General features: G+C 52.2%; 1 protein-coding gene across 1 annotated transcript in view; it reads left to right on the top strand.

Annotated features, from left to right (window-relative positions):
• Positions 1-14,140, top strand: part of XPR1 (xenotropic and polytropic retrovirus receptor 1) — a 111,727-nt gene extending 97,587 nt beyond the window's left edge. Inside the window, exons 12-15 of the mRNA XM_040072316.1 lie at positions 4,402-4,568; positions 4,843-4,982; positions 6,300-6,521; positions 8,737-14,140. Coding sequence (XP_039928250.1) covers positions 4,402-4,568; positions 4,843-4,982; positions 6,300-6,521; positions 8,737-8,797 — 590 coding nt within the window. The 3' untranslated portion in view covers positions 8,798-14,140. The remainder of the gene's footprint in view (positions 1-4,401; positions 4,569-4,842; positions 4,983-6,299; positions 6,522-8,736) is intronic.
• Positions 14,141-14,305: the final 165 nt, after the last annotated feature.

The raw sequence follows: 14,305 nt of genomic DNA, 5'->3' as shown, positions 1-14,305 counted from the left end.
GCTGGGATGGAGTTAATGGGCACACACCATCCCTAGGCCTGCTCAGAGCTGTGCTTGCCTTGCACGCTAATGCATTCTTGCTTTGCTTCTGCTTCAGTCTATGATTGAGGCTGCGTTCGGCAAAGCCCAGACCGAGAGCTGGTTGGCAGAGTAGTCAGTGTTCTGTGCAGCAGGGCTTACCTGGCTGTGTTCCCTGATAACCTCCTGCTTCCTGCAGCTTTTATCAGAGCGCTCCCCATCAGCACAACCCAGGGCGGGTGACGCGCCAGGAATGCTTATCGAGGGCCATTGTGCTCTTATCCAGCCCTTCAATAATACATGGCATTGATTTTTGCCGTGTTGAATACTATATAGTGTTTACATTCCCCAGAATAATTCAGCAGGGTAAACAGATAGTATTCTTTGGAGGGAAAGTCAATATTAACTGCGTTGGGGAGGGCACTCGCTGTCTGTCTTTGATGGAAAGCAACCTTTTCTCTTGCCTGGGCTTCGGAGGGGCTGTAATTTCTGCAGAGCAGTGTTCCCTCAGAATGCCAGTCAGATACTGTGGCCCCTGGGGCTGGTTTGGGGATCCAGGATATTGCCCATCAGCAGTTTTTGCAGGCAGTAAATTCTGCTGCTGCAAGTGCCTTTGGCTGTTTTTGGGGACTGTGGCTATTCACAGCTTCGGTTCAAAGGTGGAAGCCATCCATTATTTATCTAGTTGACCTTCTGGAGCAATTTGAGGTGTATTTGTGCGGAGGATCTGCTGGAATTGCATGTTATGGGGTAAACCGAGGATGCTAATGGAAATTCTGTGGTGAAGGCTGCAAACAGCTCCCGTGGCACACTGCTTCCCACAGGCTCTGTGGCAAGTGGAGGCAGCCAGGCATTGTGGACTCAGGTAGCCTCTGACACAACTGCACACCTCCAAGCCACAGGCATGGCAATGTGAGCGCTGAAATCAGCCCATCCTCAGGGTTAGAGCTGCTCCTGCAGCTTCAGAGGTTTTGTGCTGGTGCTATTTTTTCCTGCATGTGCTGCTTTGAATAACAGCAGCTCAGGAAGTTGCTCCGTGGTGGTGCCCTTTGGAGCATGGAGTAGGAAGGTCCTTCATGCCTCTCCTGGGGGGATGTCACTGGTGCCATGAGGGTACTGAAAACTTCCTCTTTTTTACCTTCCTGGAGAGGTCAAGATCGGCCAGATGTCCAGAGAGCTTTTCTCATCCAGAGACTCCATCCCTCTCTCATGGTTTTTGGTGTTTTCTAGCACCTCATTAAACAAAGAAAAAGCACACAGGATGAAACAGTTCCTGCTTAAACAGACCCTGACATCATCATAAATATGCAGAGCTCTGTATTGCTCCTGGAAAACCGGCAGGCCGGGAGCTGATGGAGCCTCTGGGCAGAATATGAATGCCTTGATTTTTCTCTCCCCCTGAGCAGCAGTGAAGAGGGCTGCGAGGACCAGCCAGCAGAGACCCAGCTATAATTGCTCGCCTGGAGCAGTAACATATTTCTGCACACCAGCTGCATACCAATGAGGACAGGAGGAAGGAAGGTATCACACAGGACTGCAGGCAGGAGGAAAAGGAGGATAAGTGATTAAAGGGAGGACTCGGAGGCCAAGACTGAAGACAATAGGCTAGTTCTGATTAGGGCATTTTACCACGGAGTGATTTGGGTTTTTAATGAATTTTTTCAGGAGCTGAATGCATTGCAGAGCTGGTTGATGAGAAAGGGAACAGGAGCAAGGGGCCAGCAGTGTGACCCCAGGTGCCACTGAATAGGCTGCTGCAAAGACAGAGGCAGGGAGAGGGGAACTGAGCCCAGGATAACTTGACTGAAAGCAAGCACATCCTTTTGAGATCGGTGAGATTAGATTTCTCACTTGGCCCTTTTCCTTCCCAGTTCTCCTTTCTGTAATTGCTCTCAAGAGCCTGTGCCGCGTGCTCTGGGATGACCCAGCTTGAGCAGAGGGGTTGGGCCAGGTGACCCACTGCCCCTTCCAACCCGAGCCATTCTGGGATTTAGGTTTAAGCATCAAGAACCTTTGAAATCCCCTTCCTCTGTAACTGCCAGCTTAGGGTGGAGTTTTATTTGCCCTTTCTGAGCTTGGAGATGATAATCAGGGGGCAGACCGGCCCCTCCATGACCACAGAACTCCAAAAGAGCTGCCCAGCAATGCTTCCCTGCGCTTCTGCCTGCTCTTGCAGGGCATGGCTCAGGCCAGGGAAGCAATGGATGGTGCTGGCTGCTCCATGAAGGTGTGCAATAAGACTCTGTTTAATTGAATCCTGGAAAAAAAAAAAAAAAAAACAAACCAAAAAGAACAACAACAACAACAAAAAACCCCCAACCCAAGGCAGCATGATGCAACTTGCAAGCCTAAGGGGACAGGAAGCACTGCAGCCTCACAGGATCTTTTGAAGCATTTTAGGTGCTTTGAAAGCACATACAACCCATGAATTGCCTCTGAGTTACCCTTTAGGGTCTGGTAATGGCAACTAAACATGGAGATCTAATGAGCTAAAAATAATGCTGGAGAGAACAGGCTCAGTGTCTCATGAGTCACCGAATGTCAGCATCTGCCTTTTCTTCCTGAAATAATGTCGTGGAGATTTTGGAGGAGCTGAGAGGGGCGGGAAGGAGGGAATGAAACCTGCCAGTGCAGCCCTCATTGCTGAGCTCCAGAATCCTCACCTGTGTCCCTTTCTGTGGGCAGCTGCACGTTAAAAATAGCCTGGGAGAGGCTGTTTCCAGGCAGCAGCAGCAGCGTTTGAGGTACCTGGGCAGCCGAGGACGTGGGATGCTGCTCCCGGCTGACGTCACGGCTCTGCAGGGACCACGATCGTGATGCTGCACCCGTGTCCTGGCCAAGCCGAGGATGTGGGATGTGCTCAAAGGCTTCCAGCCTTGCCCCAGAGCAGGGAAGCTGCTCAGACCTGGGAGCTGCAGCCATCCCGTGCCCCTTTCCCACACCGACGGGCTTTGCTGCATGAGTGGCGTTCGGAGGTTTGCCTTACGGGCGTGTTTGGAGAGGGGAAGGAGCGTGTGGGTTTGACCTATATCCTGCACATCGTGTCCAGGAAGCCTGAAAGGTGTTAATGGGAGGAACGTACTCTAATTTTCACCTCCATTAATTTTATCGGATTGCCGCGTTACATTTAGATGGTAATTGCTAGAAATACAGAGGGAAGGAGAGGGCAAATTGCCCTGTTGCTCCCTGGCTGATCAGCTGCAGGGATTCTGGCTGTTTTAAAGCCACACGTGTAGGAAAAGGTGCTGTCATGTAGCGTGGCATTGGGCTTGGGCTGGAAACATCTTTTTTGTACTGGAAATGTTATTTGCTTTATTAGAGGGAGTCAGTGAATGAGCAATTAATTGCCGAGGCTGCACAGAAAGGCGAGATTCCTGCTAGCAGCCAGGTGCAAAATGTCTCAGCCTTCTGAAGCATCATAATGTATTTTACTTGTGTGAACTTTTCGAGCCGGCTTTTCAAAAGCAAACAGAACTACCAGCTCTGTCTGGTTTTCCCCAGCCAGCTGATGCAGGGAATTGTAGCCGAATTGAGAACAACGTAACCTTTTCAGGGGGCAGTGGGAAACAACTTGGTTGGAAAAAACCTACCCCTAGCTGAGCAGGCGGTGGGCCCACAGTGGCCTGTTTCCAAAGAGGAGCTCTGTGTGGGTATTTAAAACTCCATACAGAGCCTGCTTTAGGATTTCTACACTTTAATGTACTGCTGCCTTTTCCCTTGCTGCCACAGCCTCTGAAATGGCTGGCGGTAATTCCTGTGCTGCCCATGCTCTTCGGGCTTTTAGTGCACTAATTCACGGCTGCTGATGTTAATGCAAAGTCAAATATTTCCTTGCCAAACGCTCCAGCTGAGCTCTGCCTCGCTGCTGCAGCCTCTGTCCAAGCCCACGTCCTTTGCGAAACGTGGCCCGCAGCTTCCACCTGCTGTTCAGAGCCAGAACGGCAGCTCTGCCCTGAGCCCGAGAAAACAAAATCATACAATGCCCCGAGCTGGAACCCACAAGGATCCTCGAGTCCAGCTCCTGGCCCTGCACAGGACCAGCCCCGAGAATCCCACCACGGGCCTCAGGGTGTTCCCCAAACGCTTCCTGAACTCTGGCAGGCTTGGGACTGCCACCGCTTCCCTGGGAGCCTGTTCCAAGTATTAATGTAAATTGCAATCCCGAGCGCTGAAAGTTGAACGGGATGAAAGTGGAATGTCAACAACAATATAAAGCAGGTCCTGCTAAGGCTTTTGGTTTGGCTCAGATTAGTATTTGATGTGTTTTCCCAGAACTTGGGTAGAAGAGGTGATTTCCACTGCTCAAATGAGGCGGTTTGTAGCTGTTTTAAGAAGGCATGCGCTCTCAGTTCTACAGAAGTATGCTGTTCTTCTCTTTTCCAGCTAAAAACCACAGTGACACCCAAGTGTTCTTCTACCTGTGGATTATCTTCTGTTTCATCAGCTCTTGCTATACCCTCATTTGGGACCTGAAGATGGACTGGGGTCTCTTTGACAAAAATGCTGGTGAAAATACGTTTCTCCGAGAAGGAATTGTCTACCCACAGAAAGTGCGTATGCAGCCTGCTCTTACCTTAGGGCTAGGCTTGTAACATTTTGACCAAACTTGCTGAGCTTTAGAGCATGTTGCAGTTCGGCCACTGGAGCATTTCAGTGCTACAGGCTGGGATTTTCCAGCGGTCGAGCTGATTTGTTTCCAAGAGATCATTTCCGTTCCTTTTGCTTCAGTTGGAGCAGCAGATTCTGTAGCTTTCCGAAGACCCGCTGAGGTCTTTTCGGTGCAGGAGGCGTTTTTTGAGCTGTTTTGTTCTTGTTGCTCCTCAGGCATACTACTATTGTGCCATTGTAGAAGACGTCATCCTGCGTTTTGCGTGGACCATCCAGATCTCCCTCACTTCCATGCAAATCTTTCCCTACGCTGCGGACATCATCTCTACGGTGTTTGCCCCACTCGAGGTGTTCCGGTAAGGCTGCTGGGCTGAGCAGCTCATTTCTCTTGGATCTGTTTTCACATCTGTGTTCTGTAACATCAGCATGGGGGGGAAAGCGCCGGGATGCTTGGAGGTGGAATGTACTGAGGTTTATTTTCAAGGAGACTGGGGTTAACAGGAATATTTAATCCTAACAGGGTGAAGAAAGGGGTAGGGGGCTCTGCCACAGTGTGGAGCTGAGTCCTTCACACTGAGTTTGCAGTTCCTTCTGAACCGTGACGTAATCTTAAGGGGTTAGTTTTTATCAAATTTCTCCTTGAAATTTCCAGTTGAAACTTCACTTGATGCTCAAGTTTCCGATTTTCAAACCTCTGCTTCTTTTCCAAATGCTAATTTGTATTCTTCGTCATCCATTTGGATCCTGCAAGGTCCCAGGACCTTAAAACACCTTTTCTGTAGCTGGAAACCCACCCCCACAGCTTCCTGGGGAGAACTTGAAGCTGACCCTCGCTCATGTAGATGCTGCTGGAGGTGACCTTTGCCTTGGAGTGCTTGGTGCCTCCATGCTGTCCGTATTAGGGCTGTCAGCATTAGGATAGGGAATAAGCCTGACAGGGAGAAGTATCTCCAGGGTAAAGATGTTGCAGCAGGTGCTGCTGTTAGTCCCTGGATGTATGTTTTAATATTCTTTTTTCTGTTAGAGCCAGGATTAAACGCTCGGGAGACGCAGTTCGTTTTCAGACTCAGTTGTTTATTAATTCTTATCTACAGTACAGTCTCACAGGTTGTGAGTTCTGCTAACAAGGTGAAAAATGGCTCCGTCTCTAACTCTTTCCAAGGTCTTTTAGGCACAAATCATTCAATTATGAAATGACACCTAAATTATTTTTACTTTTAACCCAATAACAAATACCTGGGGTCCGCAATGTGCTTTTCTCTACCCAATTAAATACACCACCCAAACCCCTGAAGAAGAAGGAGAAAGAAGAAGAACTTAGCCTATGCCCTAAATCCTCCATCTTGCCTTATATATATTACTATATACTAAAACCTTAAACTCTAAGTTTTCCACCCTGTGATATCACACATTTCTATTCAAACTGCACACCCACAATCCCAGTGCTGGCACTCAATTTTGGAAGCCCCTTCCACGGCCTCAGGTCCAATGCAGTGTTTTCTTGGGGGTCAGTGCCTGGCAGCACAGAAAGCCTGGAATTCTCAGTGCCCAGGCTTCCAACCCCTGGATGTCTCTCCAGGTGCACATCCCGGTGCTTTCCCAAGCGCAGGAGACGCTGTTAAAGGGGAGCTCTGTTGGTAACTCCCCGTTTTTCTCCCCGTCCATCCACGCAGGCGGTTTGTGTGGAACTTCTTCCGTCTGGAGAACGAGCACCTGAACAACTGCGGCGAGTTCCGCGCCGTGAGGGACATCTCGGTGGCGCCGCTCAACGCCGACGACCTGACGCTCCTGGATCAGATGATGGACCAGGAGGACGGCGTCCGCAACCGCCGCAAGAACAAGCAGTGGAAGCGCAGCCTGAGCGTGTCCCTGCGCAGGCCTCGCCTCGCCTCACAGTACGTCTGGCCTCTGCACTGCCACCAAACCCTGCGCTGGGGCTGTTAGTGCTTGCTGGGAACCCTGAAGCTGGGAACCCTGGAGTTGTTAATGCCTGCTGGGAACCTGGGGCTGGGGAACCCCGGAGCTGGGAACCCCAGAGCTGGGGAACCCCGGAGCTGGGAACCCTGGGCTGGGAACCCCGGAGCTGGGCAGCCCCAGAGCTGGGAACCCTGTGCTGGGAACCCCGGAGCTGGGGAACCCCAGAGCTGGGAACCCTGTGCTGGGAACGCTGGGCTGGGAACCCCAGGGCTGGGAACACCAGGGCTGGGAACCCCGGGGCTGGGAACCCCGGAGCTGGGAACCCCGGAGCTGGGAACCCCGGAGCTGGGAACCCCAGAGCTGGCAGACCCACAGCTGGGAACCCCGGAGCTGGGAACCCCGGAGCTGGCAGACCCACAGCTGGGAACCCTGTGCTGGGAACCCTGGAGCTGGGAACCCCGGAGCTGGCAGACCCACAGCTGGGAACCCTGTGCTGGGAACCCTGGAGCTGGGAACCCCGGAGCTGGCAGACCCAGAGCTGGGAACCCTGTGCTGGGAACCCTGTGCTGGGAACCCTGGAGCTGGGAACCCTGTGCTGGGAACCCCGGAGCTGGGAACCCCGGGCTGGGAACCCTGGAGATGGGAACCCCGTGCTGGGAACCCCAGAGCTGGGAACCCCGGGGCTGGGAACCACGCAAAGATTTCAGCCCAATCTGCAAAGGGAGGACAGGTCCAGCCAGTAAACGAGCGTGCCTCGCTCTCTGCCAGGGGATTAATCCATCCTTGACGCATGTTTGGGTTCTGGTAAACCGTCAGAAGAGGGAGTTCCCCTCTTACAAGGCTCCCCTCCTGCAGAAATAGTCTGCCAGAGGTTATAAATGCAAACTGGAGGGGAAGTTCTCCTCAAGCAGTCATTTTTGGGACTTAGGAAAAGAGGGAGAGCGGCTCTTTACACCTCGTAGTGACAGAAGGGGCGATGGTTTTAAACTGGCAGAGGGCAGGGTTAGAGCAGATATTAAGAAATTCTTCTCTGTGAGGGTGGTGAGGCCCTGGCACAGGTTGCCCAGAGAAGCTGTGGATGCCTCATCCCTGGAAGTGTCCTAGGCCAGCTTGCATTTGGCCCTGAGCAATGTGGTTTAGTGAGTGGCATCCTTGCCTCTGGCAGGAGGGTTGGAACCAGATGACCTTTAAGGTCCCTTCCAACCCAAACCATTCTGTGATTCCAATTATTCTTTGGTTAAGGTTCATAGGTAAGATCTCAGACTCCTTCCTCTCTCAGATCCAAACTCATACATTTTTTTCTTCCCGCCCATCATTTTTGCACCTCAAACGTTTCCCCGCCCTGCAGCCCGGCCCCTGAACCTGTCCCCTGTGTGTTTTCCCTGCCGTGCCTGCGTTGCTGCAGTGTCCTGTGTCCCTCCTGCCCTGGGAGCACAGCTGTGGAGCCCTGCCCTTTGGCCGGGGAACAGCCCCGGGCTCCTCAGGGATCTGAGGCACAGCGGGTCAGGAGCGTTGTGCAATCCCTGCAGCGCGGCACGGGAGGGGTGGGAGGAGGAGGAGGGTGTGCTCTGGTCTCAGGGCTGTGCTTGGCTCTTATCCCTGCACGGATGGGACCAATACCAACAGCCTCGGGCGGCTGCTAGAGAATGAGAAATGTTATGCAAAGGGAATGTGGGCCAAAGCCTGCTGGAATTCCCTCCAGCCGAGCCCATTTACCCCTCAGACCTGCAGGGAGCGGAGATGTGCCAGGCACATCCCTCAAGAACTTGCTGTTCCTTGCTGCAGCCCAGCAAAGGGAGATGGAGCAGGAGCACCCCTCGGGATCCTGCAAGGGTTTGGTGGAGTTCTGTGGGGAGGGCTGGGAGGGTGCTCCACCCCCAGGGGTGCTGTGTCCCCAGCCGTGACGCTGGCCATGGGCAGAGTGTGCCCAGCACGGTGTGGAGCGGGCAGTGCCACGGGAGGAGGATGCCGAGGGACATCTGGGGCATCTTTCCAAGGCTCTGCTATTCCCAGGGAGAGTGGGAGGGTGTGAAACAGTTCCAGTAGATTGTTTATTCCCCCTCTGCATAAGAAGGACATTTTTTTTCCCCTTTTTTCATTCCCCCCCAAGTGCACTGTGGGTTTGCTGTCTGCGTGTCATTCCAGGAATTCCTTCTCCCCAGTGAGTGTTTTGTGTTTTGTTTTTCTTTCCAGGTCCAAGGCTTCTGACACAAAGGTGTTGATAGAGGACCTAGCAAACGAAGTGAACACATGAGATGGCCACATTCTCTTATTCCACATCCTTTGTTTTCTCGTTCTGTTTCCCTCTTCCCCAAGTAACCCGAGCTCTGGTACAGTTCCAGCTGAAAACAGGAGAAAACACTGAACACGTTTTCCGAGCTCTTCCAGACCAGATCCTATGGACTCCAACAAGCTCACTGTGTTTCGTTTCTTTTCTTCTGGGTTAATTTTAATGTTCTATTTTAAACAAACAAACAAACAAATAAAATATTTTACTTTGTTTTGCCAATAAAGAGGACAGTTCAGGAAAGAAGGATTGTTTACAGTCTCGACAAGGACATACAAACCTTATCTGGATAACGAAGCACCGTAGGGACTCCCTCATGGGACAGTGCTGAGAGCACACTTGGTTTCTGCTTGGCCCGGTTTTGACTGGTTGAAACCGGACTTTTTAAATCCGATTTTTTTGTTGTTGTTGTTGGTTTTTTTTTTTTTTTTCCAGTTGTTTGGGTTTTTTTTTCCTTCATACCCAGCGCTGAGGCACTGGCTGCACTTGCAGGGAAAGTGCACTTAGAGCAGTATCTTCATTCATGAAGCTACTTTTTAATTTGATGTAACTTTTCTTATAATTTTTTGGAAATATGATGTATCTGTTGCATATAGTTTTCACATTATTTATGAAACTTAACAACCATATGAGAGTGATTTTGAGTCCTGTGCAATGAAGGTTGTAACGGTAGAACGAAGTGGGGAACGTAGATCTCCATCTCCAGGGTCCTGGGGTGATGCCCCTGCAAATACCCCTCTCGTGAGACAACTTGCACCTCTGTGTACCTTCTCTCTCTTTTATTCCTTTTCAAGTTTATTTTAAACCAAAGTTTCTCTTTCTGATGCTTTTTTTTTTAGCTGCTGCTACTGCTTCTGGGCATGTCTCTCGTGCCAGTTCAAAGCCAACTTCTCCACGTGTGAAAGTAGTGCAGATGATCCTAAGGAAAGGAGAGTTGGTTCCCACCAACAGCACAAAACACTGGGCGAACAAAGGCTTTGGAACTTCATTCTCCAGATCCAAAAGTACTTTTCCAAGCTTTAGGTGTGTCATGAGGGCATCTCAGTCCGAGCAGGGAGCTTTTCGGGAGTTCTGCAGCCCAGCAAAGTGGGACGAGGCGAGGATGGTGACGGTTCTCCTGGGACAGCCATCATCAGGCTGGGGCTTAGGAGTGGTGGTGTGTTTCAGGGAGCATGGAGAGAACTGTGGTGTGCCCACCTGAAGGGGAAGGTGAGGTGGAAAACAGCTCTTCCGTGGTTTCTGGGTTAGCAAAAAGCCTCTGTTGGGCACTGTCCAGCTGCTCTGCCCCTCGGCTCATCTCATTCTCCCCGCTTGGGAAGTGGGATGCTTGAGCAGATGTGGGTAATGGACAGCCGGGCAAATTATGTTGGAAGAGAGATGTGAACTCCATGGACTCCCCTCCTCCTGGGAGGGAGCCATGGGGGTCTCAGAGCCCTGTCATCCTTCCCTTGGCACACCTTGTTCTCTGTGGGTCGGCAAGGGAAGGGTGAAACTCCTGAAGGAGGATCCTCACCAGGCTGGTGGCAGTTTGGGCCGTGGAATTGCAGGAATCTCTCCTCGGTTGCTGTTTGATGGTTGTTTCCCTTAACCAGCACAGTGTCTCCCACGGCTGGTATCTTGCATTTCCTCAGTTTGCCTGCTGTGCCTCTTGCCCAGAGGAACTAAAGAAGGAAATTTGGTTCTCTTCATTTAATTGGAAATGGATTAAACCCCGTTGTGGTGCTGCTCCTCTCATCTCCCTCCGTGTGGGGCTGCTCTGGTGGGAGCAGAGCCGGGGCTGTGCTGTCCATCTTCCCTGAATTCCTGTCTTTACCTCCCGTAGGTCAGTTCAGACATAAAACGCAGCATTCCCGTTCACATGGAAGTGGAGTCTGGGATATAAAGCCCCCTAAAATATTTCAGGTTCCTAATTTGCATTGGTGCCGTGTCCAAACCTTGTGTAGGTATTTCCAGCAGTGGGGAATGGAGCTGTCCCTGCCTGGGGAGGTTAGGGGGGGGCAGCTGCACTGGGGGGAGGAAATCCAAAATCATTTGGATTTATTCAAGTCAAATAACACCACTGGGTGTTACTTAAGCAAGTGGGGTTTTTATACAAAGAATCAGAGCTTTACTAGTAATTATCTTCCTTTCACAGGGAAATTAAAAATACAGAGAGACATTGTGAGCCATTTGGTCTGGTGGAGGGTGTCCCTGCCCTTGGCGGGGGGTTGGAACTATGTGATCCTTAAGGTCGCTTCCAACCCACACCATTCCATGGTTCTGAGATTTGGAAGTGACGCCGGTCCCCTGGGAGCACTCTGCCTTCCTCAGCTGGGCTGGGGAGGGCAGGGTGTGGCTGGGTGACCTGTGTCCATCTGTCCGTCCTGCTGCTGCACCGTCCCACCCTCTGCTTCCCAGCCTGGCGGGGGGGATCAGGTTGCAAGTGATTAAATTCTGATTCTGTAGTTTACCCAAATCCTTATGGGAAGCAAGAATTCAGTGTGTCCATCTGCTCTGCTCCCTGCTCTGCTCTTCCTCTTCCCTTTTTCTGTCTTTGCTGGCAGGAGAAGCAAGGAAAGAAAAAAGGGAGGTGGCATGCTATGACGAGCAAACGTTATCTCCTAAAATAAAACGTTGTCCCTTTTGGCAGTGAAGATGCTGTCTCAGGGGAAAGCAGCCTGAATTCCCAGAAGGGTGGCTTTTAAAGGCTCCTAGCTCCCAGCCCTGCGCCCGCCTGTTCCCTCCCTCCCAGAGATTTCTGAGAATTCAGGCGTGCAGATTCCTCCCGAGAGCGAGCGCTAAAGCCGGGATGGCTCCACGTCTGCGAGAACATCTGGCCAATAAAGGGAGACCTAATGAAGCAGAACAGATGGTGAGAGAAAATAGCCCTGTCGCTCCTCGGGAGCAGCAGGAGCGAGGGGAGTGGGGACATTCCCAGGGTGGCTTCACTTCCTGAGCTGGGCTTTGCTCATGGGTGCTTGGAAATGCTCCCGCAGGGAGAGCAGCAGGGTGGCAGTCCAGGGCAGAGCAGCGTTAAAAGGAGCGGAGGGTGAGGGGTTTATCCATTGCTTTAAGTTGTTGGGATGCAGCTGGATGGGAAGTGGGAGCTGAGGAAGGTCCTCAAGCTCTGGCTTTCAGGTGTTGGGCTGTGCCTCGTGACTCAGTGGAGGTTGAGTTTTGCAGCTCAGGATGGTGTGGAGCTGCTTTGGTCTGGTGAAACCCATCAGGATGGTGCAGTCTAAGGAGCGGAGGTGCCACAGTGTGGCATTTGTGACTTTTGGAGATTCCCTTTGAACCTGCTTCTCCATGCTGATTCCCTCCTGCCCTCCATCCTGCCGTGCCCCGGGGGATTTTGGGGTTGCAGGGGGTGAGGTGTTGCAGCACCCAGAGCTGATTTGCTGGCTGGAGTTCCCCGTGTGGCTTTGGGACGGTGTCACCAGAACCACCCGGTGCCTGTGCTGGGGCAGGGCAATGCCTCGTGCCATGGGGGTGCTCCTGAGAGGACAGCAGGGCAGGACTGGGATCTTCGGGCTCGGCAAGCAGGACTGGGAGCTTCTCCAATGACAACCGATGCCGTCCCAGCACATTTTAGGAGAAATGCATTTGCAGCATTCCTGGCTGCAGCCTGTGTGTATCCAGTAAGCTCCTACCTCTCTCATCCAGGTGCATTCCCAAAGTCAGTTGGTGTTCATCCTACGCCTTTCCCAGCCCTGCTCCCGGCCCTCCTCATTCTCTCAAGTGTCTTTGCTGTTTGTCTGATTCCAATGAAAGGGGTCAGCTGGCAGCAGCCTTCAGCATGGACATCTTGGAATGGGAGAGATCTCTGGTGGAAATCTCAGCAGAGTTGGATCCTGCTGCTCCTACTTCCCTGAAAACCCTTGTGCTGCTTGTTCTGCCTCTGTGCTGGCACTCAGCTGCAAGGCCAGCGTGGCAGACAGGGAGGGAAAGCATGTTCCTGGTTCAGGAGGGAACAATCCCTGGGGATTTATCTTCCAGCGAGCGGTGGGGACAGTGTGAAGCCTTTGCCGTGTTTTGAAGGGCCGAGTGGATTGGGCCTTGTCCTGCAGGGGTGCTGCCGTGCTCTGCTCGCTGGGCTGCGTCCCCAGCGTCAGGCCACGTGCTGGGAAGGGTCCTGGGGCCAGGACATGGCTTGGCAAGCTGGGGACACACTTTGCTCACATGCTGCATCCCAGCTCCGTGTCCTCCCTCCTCTCCTCCACCCTTCTGCTTTGCACTCGCAGGGGGAAGGTGATCTTCTGCCTTAAACAGTATTATTTTTTTTTTAATTTACGTTTTTATTCCAGAAGGCAATCGGATTGTTTTGTCTCCTTGGAAAAGAGGGGCTGGGGCTCCTGGGGGAAGAGTGGGAAATCCCTGTGGTACCTCTGCAGCAGTCACAGCTGGGCTCAGTGGCTGTCACCTCATCAACCCTTGCCTCCTTTTACGCGACCCCAATCCCGAACTCTGCACCTTGGGGCGAGCGTCCCGTGCTGCCCCCGTGGGGCTGAGCTGGTGTGTCCCATCGCTGGGGGCTGTCCCAAGGCCGCGGGAGAGGCTCGCACCGCCGTGCTGACACCCCGGCCTGTTCCCGGAGGGAGCCGAGGGCTGCCCCGGCACGAGGGGCAGGAGGCACCGTCCCTGCCGGGCAAGGTGCCCTGCGCCCTGACATCCCTCGAGCTCTCTAAACCAAATTGTGAACTCTCCGCTCCAGAGGAGAAATTGGGCACCCTGGTAGAACTTGCCGTGACCTCTCCATCCCGTAAGTCCTCGTGGCGAAGGAGCGGCGCTTGGAAGGGGCCCGGGGTGGAAACGCCAAAGTTCCCCCTGGGTCCCGCTGCCGCCTTCCTCTCCCCCTCCCCACTGTGTTGGTCTAAATGATCTTTCTATGAAGCCCTGTAGATGTCAAAAGTAATTATGGAGTGTGATTAGTCCTCTGTGGGTGCTTTCTTTCTTTCTTTTCTTTCTTTCTTTCTTTCTCCCCCCCCTCCTTTCCCTTTTGCTATCCCCTTCTCCACTCTTCTGTTTTGGCTCAGTGGAAAAGGTGAGGACAAAGAATTGCCGCTTGCTTGGACTCATGATGTATCTGTGACTGCGCTATTAGCTGTCTCCTCCTTCCTCCCCAAATGGATATAATTTTTGAAGTGTGGAATTCCCTTCTTGATAAGTAGGTTTTAAAAAAAGAAAAATTACTGCACAATGTGATACTGTTTCATAGTTTCTAGGTGGTTGTATAAAGCAAAGTTACTGTGATTGTGTTTTTTCAAAGGAACAAGTGATTGGTTACGAAATCTGTCCTTTTTTCATTATTACAAGCTCTTTGTTTTCCAATGATCTGATGGCTCTTTTGTCCCTGGTCTGCGTGTGTGTCTTCCCAAGTCCCACCCCCGTGCTGCACCCACCCGTGGAGCATTGGCTCCTGCCGCTCTTGCTCTCTCGGGAGCTCTGGGATGTGGCTGGAGGTGGAGGACATCCATGTCCTGGGAGGAGGGACACGTC

The sequence above is a fragment of the Hirundo rustica genome, chromosome 9, assembly GCF_015227805.2.
Source record: "Hirundo rustica isolate bHirRus1 chromosome 9, bHirRus1.pri.v3, whole genome shotgun sequence".
NCBI classification, from domain to species: domain Eukaryota; kingdom Metazoa; phylum Chordata; class Aves; order Passeriformes; family Hirundinidae; genus Hirundo; species Hirundo rustica.
The sequence above is the reverse complement of the archived record's forward strand: the minus strand, read 5'-3'. Positions and strand labels throughout refer to the sequence as shown.